This window comes from Bactrocera tryoni, chromosome 1 (assembly GCF_016617805.1).
Source record: "Bactrocera tryoni isolate S06 chromosome 1, CSIRO_BtryS06_freeze2, whole genome shotgun sequence".
Taxonomy (NCBI): domain Eukaryota; kingdom Metazoa; phylum Arthropoda; class Insecta; order Diptera; family Tephritidae; genus Bactrocera; species Bactrocera tryoni.
The window spans coordinates 11,082,478-11,109,143 of record NC_052499.1 but is presented as its reverse complement, the minus strand read 5'-3'; the positions used below and the strand labels follow the sequence as shown (position 1 = coordinate 11,109,143).

At 35.1% G+C, this 26,666-nt stretch overlaps 1 protein-coding gene and 1 pseudogene across 1 annotated transcript in view; one reads left to right on the top strand and one right to left on the bottom strand.

Annotated features, from left to right (window-relative positions):
- LOC120771243 (maternal protein pumilio) overlaps nt 1–26,666 on the top strand; it is a 436,886-nt gene that overhangs the window by 396,145 nt on the left and 14,075 nt on the right. Inside the window, exons 6-7 of the mRNA XM_040099163.1 lie at nt 20,441–20,824; nt 21,808–22,024. Coding sequence (XP_039955097.1) covers nt 20,441–20,824; nt 21,808–22,024 — 601 coding nt within the window. The remainder of the gene's footprint in view (nt 1–20,440; nt 20,825–21,807; nt 22,025–26,666) is intronic.
- Nucleotides 8,651–10,403, bottom strand: LOC120771253 (annotated as a pseudogene).

Sequence of the window (26,666 nt, the reverse complement as noted above, 5' to 3'; positions counted from 1 at the left end):
AGCTTTTTGTGCAGAAACTAATTGACTTTCTAATAGTGTGAAAATTCTTGTTCGCCACAAATTACAGCACATATTTGCCAGTACAAAATGCGTGTTTGTGTGTGTTGCTTACAAGTGCGGCAGCCAGTATGTCTGTAGACCCTAATACATATGTACATACATAGGAATTTACAAAACACTGTGCGAAACTTTTCCCGATGTTGGCTCTTTGTACAGCATGCACGCGTATGTACGCTGTCGATGAATGCAGGAAAGTATGCACAATAGGAACTGCATTTTTCTCACTCATGCCAAAGCGCCTGTTGTTATGCAACAATGCAGCAATAAAAACGCTTAAACGCAACTATGCACAGTTATATGTATGCGGTTGTAAGAGTGTGCAAACTTGCATACATAACGATATTGAGAGCAATGCATAACATGCTGTTATCTGTGTGCGTACGTATGTATGCATATGGATGTGCAAGTGAACGGATGAATGATGTGCTGCCAGACAGCAAGGACATGGCATTTTGCACAATTTCGCATAGACAAGATATTTGCAAGCAATGAAAAAGTTTCAGCGTGACGGAGAAAGCAAAATAAAAACAAAAACAAACACGTTAACTTAACTTTGGTTACACTGCAGCTATGATACCCTTCTCGAATAAATTAAGAGTTTGTATGGCAGCTATATGCTATAGTTGGCCGATTTTAACAATTTCCTCACAGATTGTACCGTTGCTTTGGGCAATATTACATTTCAAATTTCGTGCAGATATGTATATCGTTAAAAAAAAAATTTTTCCATACAAGGTCTTGAATTTGATCGTTCAGTTTGTATGGCTGCTATATGTTATAGTCGGCCGATCTGCACACTTTCTTCACAGATTGTACCGTTGCTTCGGAGAATATTACATTTCAAATTTCGTACAGATACCTCGTTAAATAAAATAGTTTTCCATATAAGGACCTAATTCCTGTCGTTCAGTTTGTATGGCAGCTATATGCTATAGTGGCTCGATCTGAACAATTTTTTCGCAGATTGTACCGTTGCTCCGTGCAATAATCTATGCCAAATTTCCTAAGGATATCTCGTAAAATAAAATAGTTTTCCTTACAAGGTCTTGAATTTGATCGGTCAGTTTGTATGGCAGCTATATGCTATATTTCTTCGCAGATTGTATCGCTGCTTTGAATAATACTGCTTAATTCACCCTGTTCAGGGTATAGAAATAAAAATAAAACAGCACATCCACACTGCAAAGTGTTGAAGTGCCTCCGCCTTCCGCTGCAGTGAAAGGATACAGTAGCAATAAACAAACAAAAAAGCGGCATAAAGTTCAAAAAAGTCAAAAAAAACTTTTCTTTTGTTTGTTGTGTGATGAAGTGAGAGTGCGCTTTCGTATTTGCACACGTGCAATTATGTACATATGTTGTTGCAACATACATATGTATACATATATACACGTATGCTACTTTTGTATACAAATTTTTTCTCTTTTTTTTTGTTGTATGTGCTACACAACTTTATGCGCAGCTGATTGCATTTGCCGAGTGTGTGTTATCGCCGGCCGGTCCTTTCATGAGCGCTCAACAAGATTCGCACACTTGCATTGAAACAGAAAACAGAAAAGTTCAAACGAATTTCGCAACAAAATAGCCCTTTGAATAATCTTCATACACTTTATTTCACTTCTATTCAATCAAAGACTGAGTGTTGTTGCTGAAAATTTTTAATATATTTACCTGGCTGCCAGAGTGTTAGTGCAAATGCAAAGCAGCTAACCTAATTGTGCAGCTAGTTATAGCGCTTTAAGTGCCATATACGGCAGAATTGCATATGCGTGTGTGTGTTCATGTCATTTATAGTTAGCTCACATACATGCCTATAATCACACACAGTTCACCAATACTTGCGCACAACTCTATTCAATTTTCAAGCCTTTCACCTGCACATTGTTCGACATTTCAATAAGATTCTCTCTGCTGGTCTGGCCTCGTCTTCACTGCCATGTTCGTGCATACATACGTCCTTAATAGTGTCTGCACAATTGATTAAGAGTGCATGCGCATGTAGTCCATTTACTTTTCAATATGCTCAATATGTTTTATAAAACGTCTTTTTGTTCTCGCTTTTTCTACCATTTCTTGCATTTTGCTCCATTTAGTTTGTTCTTTTATCTCTAAGGAAATATGAAATAACGGCTTGTAATTGAATTGTAGACAACAAAGCGTTTGTGTATTTTGCAAAATGGTGATACCAGGCGCAATAGTTGTGATATAGTAAATATAAAACCTTATAAATTTTCATAGGGTTGTATGAATATGCTTATTCATCGAAGCAATATTGTTTTAAAAATAATAATTATAAAAGTCTCATGTAAAATTAATATGTTACTTAAATTTGAATGCATACTAGGGTGGGCGAAAAAACGTTTTCTTTCGATTTTTACTTTGAAAAAGTAGGCTTTTACGCTTCTATGAAAATCTCTGCAACTTTTCCTTTGGAAGTTTTTCGCTAAGATCAGCTGTTCACTAATTTTTTTCAATGTGTGAAAAGCGTTGAAATTGATTTTTTTTTATCCATCCTAATGTATACAATAAAAATTTCGACCCACCATGCACCATATGCGTACACTATTTCAATTCAGCCAGGGTAATTAATACAAAAAAACAGTTTTAAATAAAACTCCTTAAGTAGATCTAATAGATATTTTTTTCGACCCACCCTAATGCATACATTATTTCAATTCAGCTAGGATAAGAAATAAAAAAACAGTTTTAAATGAAACACCGTAATGTATGTATATATAAAATTGTTCCCGACCCACCCTAATGCATTCATTAATTCAGTTCTACAAGGATAAGAAAAAAATCGTCCCACCCTAATGCATACATTATTTCGATTAAGCGAGGGTAAGAAATAAAAAAGAGTTTTCAATAAAACACCCAACTTTTTTTTAATTAAACTCCTTAAGTAGATCTAATATTTTTTCCGACCCACCCTAATGCATACATTATTTCTATTCAGCCAGGATAAGAAATAAAAAAAACAGTTTATAATAAAACACCCTAATTTTTATTTAAAAAAAAATTTTCCGACCCATCCTAATGCATACATTATGTCAATTAAGCGAGGATAAGAAAAAAAAGGAGTTTTCAATAAAACACCCTAATTTTTATATAAAAAAAATTTTCCCGACCCACCCTAATGCATACATTATTTGAGTTCAGCCAATAATTCTGCTTAAGAAAACACTACTGTAATAGTCCCTCTTGCTTATTGCACTCATTGTCCTTCGACTTCACCGCTTCTTCATGCACGTTTTACAATATAATTGATTTTCGTGCTGCTCTTTACACCCACGTAGGTGTACACTAAGTGACACAAGTGTGGCTACACATATACATACATATGCTCTTTGTGTTCGTCCTTGTGTTGGTTGCAAATGCAATTAGCTGGTATTGATGCCAGAGCAGCGGCAGTCACCTCTGTCACATCAGCTACTGCAAATTTAGTTATATTTATACTTTTTTGCGTTTTATTGTTTTTTTTTACCTTCTTAGAATTATTACCACTAGTGTGTCTCTAGTTTTATTTTGAAAGTAGTTCATTATCAGCAGTAATAAGGCATAGAAGCTATTAAAAAGCTAATCAATTCGTTTACCAGCTGAAGAATTCGCACTGGCTGGTTCCGCTTAAAGTCGTTGCAAAGTTTTAAGCTTAAGTTAAGTTAAGTTATGTTTGAAGAGTCGGTGACGATTCTTTTCGATAGGCTATACTTCTAAAAACAACTTACTTCTAAAAATAAGTTTTGGTTAGTGCAATTTTAATAGTTTTAGCCTTCTTTGGTATAGCCGCTCAGTGCAATCAGCTCCAGCAGTTTATCTTAAAACTCGTTTTTCACAAAACTAAATATTTCAAAATTCCTTGACTGATTACACGGTGACAAAATTTCAATTCTTTTCTGCCTCTTCTATATATCATCACCTAAAATGCAGAATAACGTATCACCACTTTTTATGAGTTTACATGCCAAGGAGAAGTGATACGAAAGAAACCACTTATTTGAAACAAAATTTGAGTTTTGGTTATAAAATGGTTGTATATTGGTTATAAAACGGTTATGTATTGGTTATAAAATAGTTATATATTGGTTAAAAAATGATAATATATTGGTTATAAAACGGTTATGTATTGGTTATAAAATGATAATATATTGGTTATAAAATAGTTATATATTGGTTATATCTGACAGCGGGAGGTTAAAATTGTATGATAAATATACATACATCTGTAATATGTTGTAGCCTTGACTTCTCTGGTTTTATTGAACCGAGTTTCCTATAATTTTTGAAAAGACTTCTTTATAGAATTGTCTGGAATTTAAAACATTCGAAATAGTCAAAAAATTGTGCAAAAATTGCTTTTTTTTGCAGACAGTCGGCATTTCGTGAAAAACTAATTTTACAACTTTTCCGTAGAACCAGATATTATGGCATTATACTAGATTAATGTTTTTTTTTTCTGTTTTCAGGTAAGGAACTCTAAGAGAGCTGATTTTTGTATTAACACATTTTCATTAAGAATTAGTGAATTTCAAAACTTAATATTTATAATCCGCTTGGCGTACCTCTCATTATATAATACCACCGTACAAAAGCGGAAATTTCTAGTGATTTTTTATTACAGTTATATGTGTAGTAAAAATTCGTAGAACTATAAAAATTAATAAACAATTGCTAAAGTGCATAATAAAGAGAACTTTGCAACCCCCTAAAAGTAAGCAAAGGCGACTTTCTCTTCTACAAATAAGAATAACAATAAGAATTGCTAATTTCGTTGCTCTACTCGGCTTTTCTTATGGAATTCACCATATCTGTAGCACTACTCTACTTGAACTAATATCTTTGTATGTCAATATGACCCTGAATTTATGCGCTGCACGCATACACATAAATTTTTTGTGATTGCATTTTTATGGTGTCATGTTACACATTTTTGTGGCTTTATGCGTTCGCTTTGCTTTCGGCTTTTTAATGTCCATTCGTAAGTAGACGCTTATTGTCCTCGTTGGCTGACACATAAAAGCTATGCACACATACATACTCGTGCATATACATATGTATATATATAAATATATTTCAATAAGTCCGCCCATGTTTGCGTGGGCTTGATTGATGGCTTTCATTGTGGTTGTTTTCGCTTTTCTTTGCTCTATTCGGCTCTTTAACGTCACATTTGCTCTATAAGTATAGCTACTAGTCATAGCTTTAGGATTTAAGCTTCGAATTTCAGTTTTCTTTAAAATGTTTCTTAAATTGGTCTCGCATTATTAAATTGCCAAATGCGATATCTGTTTCTGTTTTATCGCTCTCTTTCAGTTCAGTTTCGGTTTCAGCTTCATTCGGAAAACGTTAGCAGTTAAAATGGTTGTATATTAATTCTTAATGGAAATAACATCAAATAATAGTACACAAATACATAAAAGTGCACCCTCTTTCGCTTCACTTTATATTTTCTTTTTTTATATTTAGGAAATTTTCTTTTTGGGTCGTCAATGGTTTTATACCCTAAACAGGGTATATTAACAGGTCAATTAAAAAATCCCCATATGTTCAGTTTACCACGAAATTGCCACCCAAAGGAAACGACGGGGACCATTTAAAGTATATATAAATGATCAGCGTGACGAGCTTGGTCGATTTAATCATGTCCGTCTGTCTCTCAGTTTTTGAGCTATCAATATGAAATTTCGCACACGTCCTTATCTCCCTAAGTAACTGCTTATTTGCAGAAACTGGCGATATCGGCTGACTATAAAATGCAGCTGCCATACAAAAAGGACCTTTCGAAATGAAGTTCTTATACGGAAAACTTGTTTGTTTTATGAAATATCTTCATCAAATTTCGCATAGAACATTATCCAAGGCAACGCTACAATTTTCAAATATATTGTCCGAATCGGACCGCTATGGCATATAGCTGCCATACAAACTGATCATTTAAAATCAAGTTTTTATATGGAAAACTTTTTTATTTGACTAGGTATCTTCATGAAATGTGGCATATATTATTATCCAAGGCAACGCTACAATCTCCCAAGAAATTGTTCAGATTGCACCACTGTACGATGTAGCCACCATACAAACTGATCGTTCCAAATAAAGAAAAATGTCTTTTTATGCGATACCCTTCATGCTATACGAAATGCACATGTGAAGGATATTCTAGCAACGGTGCCGCCGCAGTTAACGGTTTTTCTTGTTTTCTATTCATTCCACCACATTTTCAAGTTCAACTTATTCAACTCTCTTTAATTTCACTAATATTTCAATTGAATGAGAGTTTTTTTTTGCTCGAGCCTTTTCAGCTTTGCCGTTTCCTTGGAGACACTTTTGACATCTACGACAAATTGAAATAATTAGCAAACTTTTCCGCCCAACTTTTGTCTCGGTTGCTGCGTCGGTTGCCAATGAATACTAAGACTTTTTGTGGTATTCTCCAACTGTGGCACAAAAGTATTTTGTCGGCTATCAATTCACTGCAGAATAGTGTTCAAGCGTGTCAAAGGAAAAAAATGAGGAAAATATGAAAAAAAGTGGAAAAAATAAGAAAAAAAACTGAAAGTAAGTTTTCACAAATAACACAGTTCAAGTAGAAGCAAATCTGCATTATTTGCTTCTTGTTTCACGAACATGAAATAGAAAGGACTTCAGCAAAAGTTGTGGCATATTTTAAGTTAAACGGTATATTTACTCGCGCCTTAATGCGCTTGCCAAAAAAAAATGGCGCTCAACCTACAAATCATTGCTTTGATTATTTTAATGCCGCGTAATGCCAGACATTCCGTTATCATGCTTAATCACAAACGTAAATATTTTATTGCGCAATCTAATGAGAACACCAAACAGTCGCAGGCGTTCCACACTTAACCTCAAAATGTGCTCCCGACAATACGCGCGCCAAATCAAATACGGTTCTAATTAAATAGCGGCTCGCATTCGTGCCGTTGGTCATCAAAGCACTTTGTCGGTTTGTTAATGGGCGCAGTTTTATTTAATTATTGTTGTTGTTTTTCTTTATAACGAGTTTTATTATACCCCAAAACCCAAAGAACCCAAAGAAAAATACGTCTGATATTTACTTAATATGTCCTTTAGTTGGCCAAAAGCACTTTCAAGTTTGTTGGCATAATAAAATTTGCTTTTAATTAAGAATAAATGCGCCGCTAACTGTAAGGCCTAACTGTTAGAGTAAATACCGGCGCAACGATTTCAGCCTAAGTGGACAGACGAAGGGATATTTTGTTGTCGTTGCATATACGCACTTATGTATGTATGTCTGTAAGTAGTGCTGGTATGACAAACTTCCTTCCTTTCACTCAATACAAATACTAGAAGTCCACTCGAGAAATGGGGTCAATACGATTTCAGGTGTTTGCTTTGTGTGCTCGGTTTTCAACAATGTTTATTTTGTTGTTTGTCACTAAATAGTGGCTTTGGCTTTCGTTCAGCAGCGTAATTTGTGTATGTGAGTTGAGCATTGTGTAGTTAAAGTAGTGTGGTTGGTGATTAGATTACCAAAACAATTAACCATTTTTCCTTTAAAAATTGTGTGTGTGTGTGTTTTATTTTTGTAGGCACTGTTCTCAATACTTAGATAAGTAAGTGAGAATTCCACTGCGATCTAGGGTCTATTCTGTCCTATTGAGACTTTTACCATTGCTATAGGAGTTTTTTCAGTTACAACGCCTAAACTGGGTATCACTGTAGAAGTGTTGGAACTTTTTATTTAACGCCTTCGATGAACGCTTATAAATCCGAAAAAATTGACTTTAACAACTGTTTCGAGGATTGGAAAAAACGTTGCCTTAAGTCTATTAGGACCAATGGGGACTATTTTGATGGGACTACATAGATTTTGAAGAATATATTAAGAGTTTTTAAGTTATGAACAAAGTCTTACTATTTTCTGCCCACAGTGGTATAAGAGCCATTTCATTCAAAATTTTTATGCAAACATTTTTTTTCTACAAAACATTTTTTTTGTATTTTTTGATGCAAAATATTGTACACGTATTTTTTTAGTTGGCCGCATTTTGAAAAATTTTGGAGTTATGAATTATGAATCTTGAAAATTTTAATGCGCAAAAGAGCATGCTTTATACGAAGCAAAGTATTTCATTAGAAAAATAACTGGTCGGCCTAATGATTTAGATTTATTCTCAGTTTTTCAATGGCATATACGTTACATTTATTCGACTTTTTTAGAATTTTTTGCTGCAATCTGCACCAGCACTTAGTTACTCATACGCTATGACGACCGCACACGCTGTTAATACTGTACGGAATGATTTTAGTGTCCAGTATTGATATTATTACACTAGATGCTTCATTTTTCAAACTGGTAAACATAAATAAGATAAAAAAATATTCGAATTTCACTATTACTATTTTTTATAACGAATAGATGACCCAGTTTGGTCTTAAATCGATTTTTATTTGCCTAAAATAATTCCTATACAGCGCACGCTCGATAATCTGACCTAATTAAAACCAAGGCAGTTCACATTATCGAAAGTGTTCACATTATGAAATGCTTCAAAAGAATAGGATAGTACGTATTTATATATTGGAATTCATTTTTTTCATGTTTTCATTACATATAAATTTTTACGTAACACATTATACATATACAAAATTTATGTTTAATTTGAAAAAATCAGTCATCCTTTTCTGTATCTTCTGTGTTTCTAAAAGTTGGAGCACAGCTTTCTCTCTTAGACGTCTTAGTACATTTACATCATTTGGATCGACGTCTTCATGACCAGCCCACCTTATCGTCTTGTTGAAAATTTCAACTGCTTCAGTCCGCTTAATTTTCTCCTCTACCTCCGATACGCTGCCTTCATCGGAATCGTCTTCTTCTTCATGCTCGTCATTTGCATTATCATCTTCAATATCTTCGTTCCATTCATGAACGCCTGGTAGCGTTAATTCAGCCTGAAATGGTTAATAAGAAATCATTTTCAATAATAACCTGCATATCTTTGTGCGATTCTGCGAAAACGAACAAACCTCAGCATTCAAACTGTTAAGGAGATCGACGGTATTGCGCATCAAGGCGCGAAGTTCAGCTCCCCATTTTTCTTTTAAAACTGCGAGCGGAACACTATCTTCAGGATCGTCATCATCTGCCGTAAAATTTATAATATTTTTCCAGCAATTAGCTAATGTTACTTCGCTGACACGACTCCAAGCGGTATCCAAAAGATTTATAGCTCTTCGTAAAGTAAATTTTTTCATCGAATCGAGTAAATTGGAGTTTGTAGCTGCTATTGCGGCTAAAAGGCTGTTTTATGTAATGCAACTTTGTGCTCTTTATGGCATTTTGAACCATTGGTTGGATGAGGGGAGTAACGTTTGGTGTCATAAACATTGCCAAAATTTGTCCATCCTCCGTTGCCAGCTGAGCTTCATTTGGGTGAGAAGGAGCGTTGTCGATTAGGAGTAGAGCTTTAATTGGCAAACCTTTCTCCTTTAAAAATGACGTTAGCTAAAAACCAAATTTAAAAGAAAAAAGTTAACAAAATACAAAATAAATCCTCACCTGTGGAACGAAGGACTCATGAAACCATTCCTTGAAAACAGCCGACGTCATCCAGTCGGATTTTGAGCTCTTATAGTCTGTGGGGCATTGAAAGTTTTTAAAGCAGCGTGGATTCTTTGCCTTTTTAATTACAAAAAGTTTCAGTTTATGAGATCCAGTGGCGTTTGAGCAACATAAAAACGTGATTCTCTCTCTTTTCCATACTGGACAAGTACGTTTTTTCTGGCAGAAGTTTCCAGAATAAGCCTGACTCATCAGCATTATATAACTGATCGTTACACAGCTCCAGTTCGGCCATTTTAGCTCTAAGTTTTTCCTTAAATGGATCCACGAGCCGAGGCAGCGAAGATAGTTTTTCGCCTGATATTTGCAGCAGTCGAATACCGTACCTTTTTTCAAATCCTTGAAGCCATTCATCACTAGCGTTGAAGTTAGATTCATTTTCCTTTACTTGTGCATGCAGTACTTTGGCCTTTTCTTTCAACATTAAGGCACTTACTGGCCAGTTTTTATTCCGCATTTTGATAAACCAACGATAAAGAGCTTTCTCCATTTAGGGCAGCTGTGAAGGACGCAGAGTTCTTCTTTGTCCAGGTCCCGAGTATGTGTTGTTCACGAACTTTAAAATCACTTGTTTTTTTGCTTTGATTCCACAAATTGTTGATTTAGTAACATTATATTTCTTTGCTAAGAACGTCATAGATGAGCTTCTTTTTAAAGAATCGAGAATATCAGCTTTTTGCTTCAATGTCAAAAACGAGTGTTTTTTAGAATTCATTTTTAACAGAAAATCTAAATCGAAACACTCCACGCGAATACAAAATTGCATCTGAAGTATTTTACGCATTACATGCAATACAAATGAGAGTCTTATTCTACAATTAGGGGATTCCCCAAATTCAGAATTAGCTGAGATCTGTGTAAACTACATTCAAATACTTTAACGTCTTTTGTTCATATTATAGAGCCTTTTGGGTTTGTTCACATTATAGAGTAGTCAATGCATAAAAAACCTGTTCACATTATGGGGTGTTCGAACTATAGAGTGTTCACATTAGCGAGGGTGCGCTGTATATTGTACCTACCATTTCTATGGTAAGTTATATATATCTGTATATGTTTGCTGTAAGTTCTCGTTTTACACACATTAGCAATGGTGGCCTTTCTATTCATTTGAGCATTTACTCATGTTACATGCGCGGGTGGTAGTACTGTGCAATATGCGATAAGTTTTTGGGGTGGCAACTGGCAAATATTTTATTTTGCCTGTAAGTGCCGGGGTGGTCGGAAATGTTTTGACAATTGATCATTTCCTTGATTTTTCGATTAATTTCTTTACACTCCCACACATTTTTCTATAGGCACATATGCACTTAGCTGGGCGGGGTCGAACAAAAAAAGACGCATTTAGTGAAATGAGGTCACATTATAACTATGTTTTGTTTATTATGGCAGAACAATGTGTTAACACTGTACTAAATATGCGACGCTTATTTACACATGCTTGTTGATATACGCGTGTATTGTATACTATGTGATGTACTCTTCTCTGCTTATTCTACGGCGCTTGTGCTTAAGTATGCTTCACTTTTAAGCAGCCAAATTTCTTTTTGTGAAAGCTCTAAGCCATTTCAATCATTTCGACACAATGCTGTTTCCAGCAACACATTACCACTTATCTCTGCCCATCTTTAGTGCGGCCACAATATCGCTCATCAATCATAAGGCGCATGCTTGTTTGCATTTAATGTAAACAATAATCTGATAGAAATAAATACATATTTGTACGCTTGCACGTGTATACTCACATTTTTCTCATCATCGCTGCTTATCTACAAAACTTATACATACACATGTATGTTTGTACACTAGTGAAAATCTTCACATACCAATATATGTTACATATACAAATGTACATAGCCACATGTAGTTGCATATACATACTTATGTATCTGCCATTAAATTAATTTTGCTTGCCACAAAATGTTTTCGGCTCAATATTGTTGCTGCGGGCACTAGCTAATGTTTGTGTTTTCGTTGTTGCAACATATGCACGCACGTGTCGCAAGTGCGGCCATGAGCCTACGACGCGGACAACAATTGAATTCCATACAGCACTCAAACGTGTATATCCCCCCTTCTGCTCTTCGCCGCAATTCTCCCCTAGGCTAATAATACTTGGTCTGATTCGTTTCTTGTTTATTTTTGGCTCTTTCATTTTTGGGAAATTTTCTTTCTTTGTGCTGCAAGAAACAAACGCAGTCATTTAAGCTGGAAATGATTTCATTAAATTGTACTCATAAATAGCCGTAAGTGCTCCATATGGAAGCCATTTTCTTTGGCGCCAAATTTTTTTTTCGCCGTCTGCCATTTTTCTCTCGGGAGATTTCTGTGGCTTGCGGCTACAAAGATTTCTCATTTCTCATTTTACATTTTTCTTTTCTTTTTTAAGAAACAAATACTAGGAACTAATAAATAATTTTTTTCTTTGTCATACATATGAGTTGTAATTGTAATTTGAACCAATTCATTTTCCATTCATTTTGTCATTTTTTTTGTTTATTTATTTTTTCTTATTTTTTTTCTAATTTTTATTTTATTTTATTTTTTTCTTATTTTTAATTTTTTTTTATATTTTTTTCTTTGGTTTTTTTTTTCTTTCGGTTTAACCTATAAAAATGCAAAGATTCCATACAAGAACCTGATTTTGTTCGTTCAGTTTGTATGGCAGCTATATGCTATAGTGAATCGATCTGAACAATTTCTTAAGATATTTTACCACTACCTCAGACAATTATTTGTCCAAAAATTCGTGAGGATATCTCTTAAAATAAAAGAGTTGCCCATACAAGCACATTATTCCGATCGTTCAGTTTGTATGGCAGCTATATGATATAGTAGTCCAATATAGGCGGTTCGGACCAATAAGCAGCTTCTTGGGGAGAAAAAGACCTGTGCAAAATTTCAGATTAGTAACTCTAAAACTGAGGGACGGACAGGTATGGGTAAATCAACTCAGATCGTCGCGCTACTTCAGGGTATAAAAATACATCTGAACTTGATATCTTCATTAAAAAGCAATTCTTCGGCAGATTTATGCCACAGTGATAGCCAATCCTAAAATATGTTAAGACACATGAAAAATTATTGGTTGATATTAGTGTAAAGATTGCCTTAAGACAACCTAAAATACAATAAACGGACGTATTATAAGTATGTCCAGAAATTTTCACTCATGTAGAAAGCGAAATCACTCACATAAAGGAGCAAAGTTGAATATGAAATGAAAAAGAAAAATAATGAAAGTTTGGATCGTGCAACGGGGTGGTGCTGGGACAAGTTGCTTGAAATAACTACAAGTTTTGTGCATGCAAATGACACGAAAGTGCGCATATTTTTTTGCATGAAATTTATGATGCTCATAAAATCTGCAAGTGCACTTATGGTGTATATAAGGGAGCGTACTTAGTTACTGCCTATATAAAAATTTACGGGGTGTTACCAACTATTCTTATTTTGTTATTTATTATCCTACAACATTCATTTATACTAATACTACGAAGATAATATATTTAATTTTGTGTTAGTTTGGATTGAATAGACCCCGAAACTACCTTATGGATTTGAAAAATTCTTGCACCTTGGTAAGCTAGACTCTTCGCGGTGAATATAGGTTACATATCTTCACCTAAACTGCGAAATAACGTACCATAAGTTACATGTTTCATAAGTTTACAGGCGAAGGAAAAAAGTTATAATAGAAAGCACTCATATTGAAACAAAATTTGGGTTTTGGTTATAATATTGGTTATAATTTTGGTTATAAACTGGTTATATATTGGTTATCACTTTGGTTATAAACGGTTATAAACTGGTTATATCTGGCATCGAAAGCTGGAAATTGTATGCTACATATGTATATGTAATATCATGTAGTGAATCGTAACTCAAATTCGATTTTATTGATGATACGTTATTTTGCATTTTCAAAAAAGTTACGTATCCCTACTAAAACGCCCATAATGTAACTCAAGATATAAAAAACTTTCTTAAAAAATGCCGTTCAGCGAAATTTTTTGAAAGACCTTAATGCAAAAATTAACGAACAAATATGCCAACCACGCACGACAGGCAGGCGAAATCATTTTTGAGCGGCGGGAATAAGCAGAGCCAGCGTTACACATACGAGTGTTTCAAAATAAAAAAAATATATAAATAAATAATAAGTAATCACAAAGAAAAGGAACTACAAACACTGAAATAAAACAAAACGCAAATGTAAGCACGACAAAAAGCTACACGGCAATAAAAAGCTACACGGCAACAAAAACTTCGCTGCCAACTTCTGGCGCACTTGCCTTCAATACACATTGCAAACTGTTGCGCTTCGGCATTCCCTTGCGTAGTCAAAGAAATTGCTTCGTACGCTTAGTCCTTTGTGTATGCATTACGTAATCGCGCACTTTCGCCTTCCAACGCGTATATTTCCGCCCCTCAAGCGACCGAGTTTCATTTGTGTGGCACGGTCCACACTTTCATTATTTTTAATAAGCTCCCAAGTGTACAATTTGGTGCGTTGTTGTGTTGTTTTGTGTGAACGCCCCTATTTGCTTTCTAATTGGTGTTGCCAGCACTCATACTTGGCTTGGTGCGACTTGACAAGAACAAAACGAAGAATACTTGCTGACGTCATGGTTGGGAAAAGTGGAAAAGTGGAAAAAGCAGTGGAAAAGTGGCACGAAATATGAGAAGTAGTTATTTATGTAAGGGAGCAGGCGTCGTGTTGGGCTTGCCACAGCAATGGATGATGTAATGTGAGCTACGCAGGATAGCAAGGACGCGTGTGTATAGATGCTTAGTTAGTATTATTTTATTTGGCAGTTTTATTAATAAAAATAAGTTGAAATATCATTACTGCTCAAATTACAGAACAATTATGTTCGCATAATTGGTAATTTTGTTTTTATGAAAATGGCGGCAGCTAGAATTGCTTTCTGAAAGCGCGCATAATTTCTATTAATAATATATTTCGATATTATTAGTAATTTTGTATATTATTTATGCAGTGAGTGTAAAGAAAAAGCGGCTTGAACAGGGTATACTAAGTTTGCCAAGAAATTTTTAACATCCAGAAGGGAACGTTGGAACGAACGTATATATAAATGATCAGCACGACGAGCAGAGTTGTCTATGAATCTCTCAGTTTTTTGAGATTTTTTTCGTTTTGAAATTCTGCTCGTGTCCTTTACTCCCAAGAAGCTGCTCATTTGCCGTCTATAGCGGACCATATTAGCAAATACCATATTTCTCGGGGCTATCCATGATTGCTGAGCTAAAGCCGAATCGTAGCCATTTCGCTCTAAATTGAGTAGGAATTCAGCAGAGGGGACCTTTCTTTTATGAAGGTGTATTTGAAGAACCTACACTGTAAAGTACGGGTTTCGACGAGTTAAATCTCGCGCTCTTCCTTACCTTTGTCTTACAGCTTCGATGTGTGCATGCTTCGTGGGACATACCGAGATCCGTCTCCAGCTCTCGCTCCTTAGTGTGTTTTCATTGTTATTGGTCGAGTTGGGCTTCTTGAGGAGAATCTTTCGTACAATATATCCTCGGCCGACTAACATATTTATTTAGAGGATGTAGTGTTTGCTACCATCCTCCTTGCCGGAGTTGGTGAACTTCAGCACCCCACAAAACTTCCGCCGGCAAAGCAGGATATTGTCTTCTGAGGAGCCGCAGTGCATGCTCCGGTTTTGCTGTGCGAGGTTTGAGTATCTTCGCCTTCAGTATGGACGGAATGCAGAAACGGTCAACTATTTCTATGACGCCGTCCGCCTACAGACTTTGAAGCTTCATAACTACTTCCTTTATTCGTAGCAGTGAGGGATTGTCTTAACATTTAAAGATCTTGACCCCATTAAGGCAGCCCGCACTGTCGTACGATGGCATAGCTGCGATCGGGGCTCTATCTAATCGTGCGAAAAGCGCACCCTGTAGTTTCAACACTACTTTTGTTTGCGTACTCTGTCCAAGGGGGTTGCTTGTGTCAAGGAATGACACGATTAAATGCCTCTTGGTTATCTCATGGGCAGTCGCTATGCCCTGGACGTTGCGCGTTCCTCCAATTGACGATTAGCTTCACAGCGTCAGCCTCTTTTCTCGTTGTATGTAAATATAAGAAACAGCGGCTACGCTGGCTAGGTCATGTTCTCCGAATGGAGGAAACACTCCAGCTCTGAGGGTAGTCGACGCAGTACCCGCCGGGGAAAGCAGAGAGAACATTTAAATATTTTTCGTCTAAAATAGTTGTTGAACTAAATACCATCAGTGAAAATCTTCATTATAAACGAGTATGGAAGAAGATGCTTAACAATTTTCTTTGTCTATTATTGCCCGTGTGCCATAAGCTTGCAATTGGCCAAGTTTCATTGCAATTATTTGCTTAATAATGCATATTTTTCACTTATTTTTCGCTTTCCAATTCACAAATCGCCGCACAAATATGGTCTGCAGTCCAATATTTTCAAAGCAAGTTGGAATAATGCGCCGCTTGTTGGGAATTGCCCTGCCATGGCACGTCCGATTTCGATTGCCTTACTTTGGTGCAAAAAATAATTGTTTTTGCTCCATGCGATTTATGTGCGTTGCTGCTCCGCTTGCAACATTGTCTTACTCATTGTCTTTGCAATGTTTTATAAAAACCTGTGTGTTAAGTGGGAAATTTTCTATGAAAGAAAGTGCGCGCTAAAAAAATTGTTTAAATGAAACGTGATAAACAAGTTTTCTTCGATACAAACAGCTGTAGCTGTCTTTTCATCTATCAGTTGTGCAAACTATGTCAATTGTGTTGCAAATTGGGACAATTGTGTTTTGTTGTTGCAAGCAAGCAACAACTGTTGCAGCAATTGCGAAAGGGGGTAGAAAGAAAGGCACTTTTGAAATGTTGTTTTTCATACTTTGAGCTTTTGAAATGTACATGTCTGCTGCGGCTGATCGACATGTCTAGTTGCCTGCTTCAGCGTTTTAATGAAGCTGACTTCGAACACAGGCAATAACAAGTTGTAGACTATAAACACTGTTCATTTGATTTTCATGTTGCAATGTTGTGAGCAATGCTTATGATTGACATTTTTCCAACTTTTCTAAGCCACACGGAGCTGTTGGTCTATATAAGCTGGTCAACTATTGATAATTCTGCTTGTCATTGCAAGCTGTAGTGGCCAGGAGGCTGACAATGAACAAACAATAGTTGACTGATGACAGGTGTTGCTTGCAACAGCTAACCAACATTTTGCATTGACATTGCTGGCAAGCCAAGAGGCTGGTAAATTTCCAGTTTGTAACTGCAGTTAATTGCCATTTCTATGATTTTCATTACACATACCTACATACATACATACATACCATATATGTACATATGTTCATAAATATACATATGCGTACATAAATATACATATATGCAGTTAAGCATCTGCAGCAAAGTGTTGCTCTAAACTTTTAAAAATGTTATTTTGCCTCCTTTCTCAGATTGCCACGTGTCAGCTACCTGCTACCCAACCACCAGCAGCTAATTTAATATGTACATACTATGTGTAGCTGTCATACAATTTTTGCTATTGCAACTTCTGTTTTTGTTGTTGTTGTTTTGCAAGTTATATACAGCATGCGCATGAGTGCTGCGGATTAAGTGCACTTTGAAATGCTCGTTTAGAGCTATTTAAACTTGTTCGCGCACACAGCAGTTAAAATGTCCTTAAACTTGCGCGCTTGCAAGTGCGCTCACAAGTGCAACATATAGACTTTTACAGTGCGCTGAATCGTTGAAAGTGTGCGCACACTTTGTAAGCACTAATGCCAACTAAATGCTGTACTATAAGTGGCATAAGTGAGCATAGTGCTTATAAAATATACACGCCGCTTACACGTTTAAATGCGACTTTTACTTTGTAAGCTTTAGTCTAAAGTGTCGCCGTAGTGTAATTTACGCCGGTAATGTTTTCAGCTTATTAGCAATTTCAGTTGGTAAAGTCACCGCTGCAATTTGCAAATGTATTAGAAGCGTGTAGTATACAAAATATAGAGTATACAATCGAAATGTGGCATAGTTAAGTGGTAATCTCTTCAGCTTGCTATTTGCTATTTATTGCATGGGCACACATGTTATTTGTACTATGGAAATAGAAAACTTCGCAAATAGTTCAGAAATAAGCATATTTGCCATCGCATGCATGCAAATTGTTAACTGCTTGCAACATGCAATTGCATGCCACCCACAGCACTTGCACACGTTTTTTTTCGTACATACATATGGTATATAAACAATAACTATTTCCTCTACCTATGTCTGTTTCGTGGACTTAATACTTTTATTGCGTACTTGGTATTGTAAGCTTGCCACAAAACTCGTAATACCCAGTAGAAAACTTCGGAGACAATAAAGTATATACTATATATAAGTGATTAATCGATCTAAAATTTTGAATACACACTTTTCTCTCTAAGAAGCTGCTCATTTGTTAGAATCGCCAATATTGCACCATTATAGCATATAGCTCTCATACAAACTGACCGATCAATATCAAGTACTTGTATGGAAAACTTTTTTATTTGATAAGATAACTTTACAAAACTTTACATAGATTATTATCCAAAGCAAAGCTACAATATCTTAAAGAATTGTCTAAATTGGACAACTATAGCATATAGCTGCAATACAAACTGATTGAGTAATATCAAGCCCTTGTATGGAAAACTTTTTTATTTGACAAGATATCTTCACGAAATTTGGCATATATTGTTGTCCAAGGCAAACTAATAAACTCAGAAGAAATTGTGCAAATCGAACTTATATAGCATATAGCTGCCATACAAACTAACCTGTCAAAATCAAGTCCTTTCATAGAAAACTTTTTTATTTAACGAGATATCTTCATGAAATTTGGCATCGATTATTTTCTGGAGCAAATCTATAATATCTAAAGAAATTTACCAGATCGGATTAGTATAGCATGTAGCTGCCACACAAATTGATTGATAAAATTCAAGTACTTGTATGAAAAGCTTCTTTATGTGATAAGATATATTCGCAAAATTTTACATAGATTATTATCCAAGGCAACGCTATCATCTTTGAAAATATTCTTCAGATCGCATCATTTTAGCATATAGCTGCCATACAAACTTACCGATCAAAATGATTATAAAGACTCTTACTACGAAAACTCTTCAAGGTTCGCCTACCAAGTATCCATATGTAAATTTGTGCATTTTTGTATATACATATGTATGTATGTATATATGTAGTTGCAAGTATTTTGCGTAAGCATGAAATTCTAATTTCTATTTTTTTTCAGTTTATTTTCGCTTTAGTCCACTTTGTCTTGCTTTCAGCTGGCTGTATTCATTTTTCTTCTGAAAAGCTTACAATCTTTTATTTCCTTTAACTTACGCTTGTATTTGGGTCATGACTTTTTGTGACATCTGTTGCTGAAATGTAACCAAATGACCTAAGCATGCCAGTGGCAGCAGCAGTAGCAGCATTTTTGCGAATTCGCAAATTCAATTTCAATTTTGCCTCGAAATTACCATCTAGCGTAGTTAATTCTCTCTTAAGGCCGGCTCAGTTCTTTGGCTGAGCGCCGGCAACAGTTGTTAATCATTAGCAATGAAATATCAATTCAATTATAATTTTGCGTACTTGCGTAGCTGTACTTTATTATTTAGTAGTATATATGTATGTATGTATATTATGGTGAGTCAAAAAAAATTTTTTTTTTCTTAGATACCGTGAAAATTTTATCAAAACGACATGTTTCTGTATTTATAATAAACTATGAGCAGTTTAAAATTTTGCAGTTCCCTTTTCTTAGTGCAAACTTTCACATGCTTCCATACACAGTATGCCACCACACACACACTCTAAAGCACTAGCACTTCATATTTTCCCACACCTAAGCCACTTAACGGTACATAATTTAAGCACAGTTCATTTCGTTTATTTGTATGTGTGCTCTTTATCGCCTTCTGGCTTGCCTGTTGCTAATAAATTGTTATGGTTATTATATTTACTCGCAAGCATACTTCAAGGCGCAAAATTATATGATTTCCCGCGTGCTCTGGTGTTACTTTCGATTTCTTATTAATATGCTACAGCCAAGTGTTACGGTGCGCGGTGCGGCGCTCGATTTCACTTCTGGGTTTGATTGTTATTTTATGCCACATTCAGTTTGAATAATTCTACCCAAGCGATTATGCCGCCAATACAAATGCGAAGTTGCCTGGCATTACATAACTGTATACTTATTCCTTTTGCGTGTCCTTGAGCCATGTAGTTTGTTATTTAGGCTGCTTACACTGTTTTGTATTAATATGTGTATGTGCGTATGTGTGTGTATGGCAACGATTGTATAGTATATAGTATATTCATATTGAATTACTTTCATTGTACTTCGTAGAAGTACGAAAGTTTTCCGCCTCCATATCATCAATAATTCGCGGTAATTTGCGCGTTTAATTGAATTGATTTGAAAATTACATATTCTTAACTTTGTTGTATATCTTTAGCAATTCCATGCTTTGCTATATTTCTTAATTTAGAGTGAAGACAGTTTATGGCGTAGTAAGGAAATGATAGTCATACATTAGGGCGGCTAAAATCTCTCCGTGCTTCGAAACAAAAAATTGTGATTTCTTATTAATCGTACCTCATTCAACATTTTTTTGTTTTTATAATTACAACAATTATTTATCATCAAAGATTTATCAATTAACTTTCATTATTATCGAACCATAAATAAATGAAAATTATGCACTAAACTTATACCGTCTTCCTCTTTATCTTTGCAGCAACTTTTCCGCTCACAGAATCCTGGACTCGCTGCCACAAATGCCGCGGCCGCCGCTGCTGCTGCGGCAGCTGCCACATCGGCTGCGCCACCTGGTGCACCGAACGGCACAATGCAGCCGCAGCAGATGGCGCAAATGGCCGCATCACAGCAGTTTCTGGCCGCACAACAGAATGCCGCCTATGCCGCGCAACAAGCAGCTCCCTACGTCATCAATCCAGGGCAAGATGCCGCACCCTATATGGGCCTGATAACTGCACAAATGCCACAGTATTACGGTGTACAATGGGGCATGTACCCCAGCAATCTCATACCACAACAGGGCACACAGCCGCGACGGCCGTTGACGCCATCGCAACAGGGCGCTGAGAATCAGTCCTATCAGGTGAATAATTTATCAAATACGTTACCATGTTTCTGTACAGACTTGTAGCCAAGTAATGTGTTTGTATTACTAACAAGAAACAAAAATTAAAAAGCAGGCTGTAATTTATGTGCGTCGTGAAAGCAAGAATAAAACAATTTTATTATAAGTTGTATCATTTACAGTGTAAAGTACTCTTGTAAAGACAGCTGAAAAAAAGCAAATTGTGTAATTTTACAATGTTCATTTGTTATTGTAAAATATTTTTGTAAAGCAAGCGCGTCTAAAAAGGAACTACAATCAATTGCACATAATTTTTTGGTCAAACGAATCGAATGCATTTTGGCTTGTAAAATTTCACACTAATCCAAGCGAACAGTATTTCGTCAACTAAAATGCAAAATAACGTATCACCACTTTTCATAAGTTGACAGGCGAAGGAAAAACGTTATAATAAAATCCACTCATATTGAAACAAAATTTGAGTTTTGGTTACAAAATGGTTATAAAATACTTATATACTGGTTATGAAATGGTTATATATTACTTATAAAATGGTTATATTTTGGTTATTACATATATCTGACACCGATTTTCGACTTTGCATTTATTTTGATGATACATTGGTTTGCATTTTAGATGACGATTTACAAAAACCAAAAAAAATTAAATTTTTGCTTTAACCAAAGCAACCGCCTTTATTAAATTATATCAATATATAAGCAATGTCGCTTAATCATTATAATGAGTTTGTACATAATTTGACTTCAATTAAATGAGTATATATATTTTTTCTTCTATTTTCTATAAAAACGCATAACCTTCATAAACAACAACAAATACCAAAATATAAACGAAAATATTTATATGCTAACCCTGTACAAAAACAAAAACCAAAAATACCAAAAAATACTGTATAATTCATTGAACGCACCATAATCTCCATCAACGCTGACAATACAAACACATAAACTTGTTAATACGCCACGTCGCCGCGTGCCCAGGTCATACCGGCATTTTTCGATCAGAGTGGTTCGCTGGTGATGGGACCACGTACAGGCACACCGATGCGCCTCGTTAGCCCTGCACCGGTGCTGGTGCCACCAGGAGCGACACGCGCCGGCCCACCGCCACCGCAGGGCCCACCACAACTATATCCGCCTCAACCGCAGACGGCACAACAGAACTTGTACTCACAACAGAATGGTTCGAGTGTTGGAGGTAAGCGAAACTCACATGCATTTAAACTAACTAAAAATCAAAAATTGTTGCCGTATTTAATGCTGAATAGACACCTATCACCATATATTTGTAATTATGTACATACATGTTTAATGTTAATGCTTTCATCACATAACTACCGTACAGTTAAAATTATATACAGATATATATTTTTTCTTAGTATAGTAGTTTTTTTTTACGAAAATGTTCGTTATTTAAGTCAATTTTTTGCCCAGTTGAATATTTTAAGTTACTGTAAACAATACAAAAAGCGCTCTTATGTCAAAATATTCCGTTAATGTACAACATAAAAAATGTCAAACTTTGCGATAAAGTTGTGAGTTGCCAGTTTCCAACACTAGGGTTGCCAAATCCCGAAATATAAATGTCAATCTACGTATAACAACGTGCAGTATTTTCCACCGACTCACAATTGGAAAATTACATTTTCAAGCCTACACAAATTCTTTTAATTACATATCCTGAATATCTTACGTTTAATGAGCGTTAATGATAGGATATGCCGTTTGCCTCGGCAAACACACACTTAACACCGGTATTGTGTTCAACTACAGTTAGTTTTGTTTTTGCTATTTAATTGGTATCGCTTTCACCATTTTGTTATTTACCGCTCGTTTAAACATGCTTACATGCATGTGTGTGTGTGTGTATATACATAGCCATACGTGCATTTACTCATATCCGAACTGTTTTACCAGCTCACATGCAGCAGCTGTTATTGGTAGTTTATGATTTACAATTAAAAATACATTACAATTACTATTGTTTGTTTGCACGCAAACATTGTTGAAGGCAAAACTGCTGGGACAACAACAGCAATCAGTAATCTGCAACTTTATGGCTGCTACTATTTGCAACGCCAATACTAAGACAGACATTTTCATATGTATATAAATAATTGCATGTGTCTAATAGTTTTGTGTGCAGAAATGCATTTGTGCCGTTATAGCATACATAAAACAAAAGTTAGTAAACAACTAAAATAATCAGTTACACACATACGTTTAGTAATTGGCTATCGGTAGCATGAATTTCGGACCATAATAGCATATAGTCGCCTCATAAACTGAACGATTGAAATCCAGTTTTTGTATTGAAAACAGTGTTATTTGCCAAGATATCTGCAGGAAATTTGGCATAGATTATTTTCTGCAACAACGCTACACTATCTGAGGAAAATTTCCGGATCGGGCCACTATAGCATATAGCTGCCATACAAATTGAATGCTCAAATCAGGTTCTTGTAAGAAAAACTTTTTTAGTTGATGAGTTAGCTTCATGAAATTTGGCAGGGCTTATTTTCTATAACAATGTTAGAACATTTGAAAAAATTTTTCAGATAGGAGCACTATAGCATATAGCTGCCATATAAATTGAATGCTCAAAATGGACTTGCCTTGTAAGAAAAACTTTTTTAATTGACGAGTTATCTTCATGAAATTTTGGAGAAATTATTTTCTACAACAATGCTAAAATATCTGAAGAAATTTTTCAGATCAGACCTTTGTAGCATATAGCTGCCAAACTCACTTACCGAACAAAATCATGTTTTTGTATGAAATACTATTCTGTTTTTTGAGATATTATCACGAAATTTTGCACACATTATTTTCCAAAGTATCTTTACAATATCTGAAGAAATTTTCCAGATCGAACCACTATAGCACATAGCTGTCATATAAACTGAACAATAAAAATCAAGCTCTTGTAGGGAAAAGTTTTTTAGTTAACGAGTTATCTTCATGAAATTTGGCTGGGATTATTTTCTAAAATAATTATAAAATATGTGAAGAAATCTTCCATATCGCTATCACTATAGCATAAAGCTGCCATACAATTTGCACGATGAACATTATGTTCTTGTATAGAAAAAAGTGTATTTTCTTATTATTTCGCTCAAATTTACTATGGTGTTGTGTTATGAATTGCACGAAATTATCTGCATGTCCAAATGCAATAACACAGTTAGAATAGTTGTTACAGTTTAAATGTGAAATTTTAGCATTTGTCCATATGTATGAGTTATGTGCTCACATGCAAGCAGTGATCCAAAAGTATTTATTAATCTATTTCAAGTATCTATAAGCTATATATACAATGATTTTAAATATGTGTATTATATAATATACATATATATATATATATACATATATATATGTATGTAACATATGATTGCCGTGAAATCAACTACCCAAATACTCGATCTGCCAGCATTAAGTTACCGCCAACACAACACCTCGACTGTCAGCGGCAGCACCCGCAATGACTCGCCTCTGCCAATAATTAATAAGTACACACACGGCATGTCAGCACCAAAATTAATTGTTATTGCCACAAGCACTCGAGCTGAGCTAAATGTTTGATTGTGCCACATTTGCTGCTGAAATGCAATTAAGAATTAAATTTGGAAATTCTATTATGAGCGAGGTGAATTAGTTGTGCAGCCGCTATGCCGTTCAAAATGTTAAAGGGCATGCTAACTTTTTGGTGGGCAGCTAATGAAATTTAGCTAAAATTGCATTTTATTATGGCACAGATGTATGTAGGCGTGCATTTATTGAGCATATAGTCTAATTTATTATATATGCTTATATGCAATTATGTAATTTCCTCATGAAATTTTAGTGTTTTGCAATATGCAGATCTTAACCACTTGCCATATTAATATTTGAAGCAAAAAGCACATTGATTTGTGGTGCAAATTGCAATTAAACTTACAAAATCACATTAATCAGTTATATATATACATACATATGTACATACATACATATATATGTATGTAGATGTGTGCGCTTATATATAAAATTTATATATAATATGCGCCAACCGAATTACGAAATAACACAAAATTAATTAATATGCCGTTATGTAGCGGTAAAAATACATTTAAGCATACTTTGTAATTTGTTTGTAATTTTTGTGTATTTTTGGTGTTATATGCGTATGCGCACTTCGAATTGCGGCCCAGCTTAATTCACTACTAAAACAGCAAGAGCAGCAGCAATGTTGAATAATAAAATGAATTTTAAATAAAAATTAATAAGGAAATGTAGAAATGTCGGGCTGTCTGATATATACAACAATTTTGAGCCTCAGTAAATGTGATAAATTTCGAAATTGGGCAGGCCCATAGTTATATGCCACTGAGTTCGTTCATTTTGCGGCAAATATTTTAACAAAATTTTTGAACGATTTAAAAAAAAAACATTTTCTAAATGTTCACATCCATATACCACACTCATCTATATACATATACATATATTGTGACAAAAAAGTACGCGCAAATTGTAAATAAAACGCAAAACAATGGGTAGTCGAAAAAGTCGTTTCGTATTTCTAATCAAACTTCAACTCATTTTTTTTTTTATATTTATATTAAAATTATTATTATTATTCATCAATATTTATTTTGTCGCCTTCAAAGTAATTCCCACTAGATTTTTCCAGTCCTCGAATCACTTTTAATTTGCACCTTTTGGGCTGGCCTTCAGCTCCTTCAATGAATTTTCGTTTTATCTCTTCGATCGACTGGAAACGAGTTCCACAGAAAGGCAATTTCAGTTTAGAGAACAAGAAAAAATCACGCAGAGTCGAATATGGTGAATACGGTGGCTGATTGCTGGTTGAGTTTTATTGAGTTTTTTTGCTTTAAATTCGGTCATAATCGTGACTCGATGCGATGTTGCATTATCATCGTGTAAAATTCATGAATTGTTCTACCACAATTCCGAGTGTTTTCAACGGATGTTCTCACGGCCAACGCCTATACAGCCAAATAGAACTCCTTATTGACCGTCAATCCCTCCGGCACAAATTCATGCACCAAACTACAAATATCCAAAGCAATGAGCATCAGCTTGATTTTTTGAGCGGCTTTAGCGTGGTTTTTTTTTGGTTTCGGCTCGCTTTTTCCCCTCCATTCTGATGATTGTTGACTTCTATGCATGTCAAACTCAAAAAACCATGTCTCAGCGGCAGTTATAATGCTTTTCATGAATGTGGGATAAGAATTCCCACGTTCGAGGCTGTCCAATGAGACCTGTTTACGGTACTGCTTTTGAAAAAAATCAGCTTTATCGTGACGAGTGGAGCAAGAACGCGTTTCGTACCCGAAATAACCGCCAAAATATTCACCTAAACATTCAAACGGACTCACGAGAGTTGTCGAACTCTCTTGCCATCTCTCTAACACTTACCTGACGATTTTGAAGCAACATATCCTTCACTTAATATTTTACTTATTTAATTTTTATGTCAGAATGTATACTATATACTATTATAAATCTCACTTTATTTGGAAGCTTCTTAAGCTATTAAAAATAGCATTTTCCGTTTATTATAATTAATTTTTATTGAAATTTTCATTAAAACAAATTAAATGTGCAATTACTGGCTATTTGAAGCTTTTGCAGCTGCATCAGTATTATTTGTATACTTTTTTCCGTTTCGACGTGTACATACATGCGTACGTTTATATGCTAAATTAGATGCTACAGTTGTATTTTAATGCCAATGCAAGCAATGAATTCAATTAACGATAAAGCTCTTAAATTTACAACTCTATTATTTATGCGCAAATGCATTTAAAACTTAATTGATTTATACAATGTAAAAAAGCAAC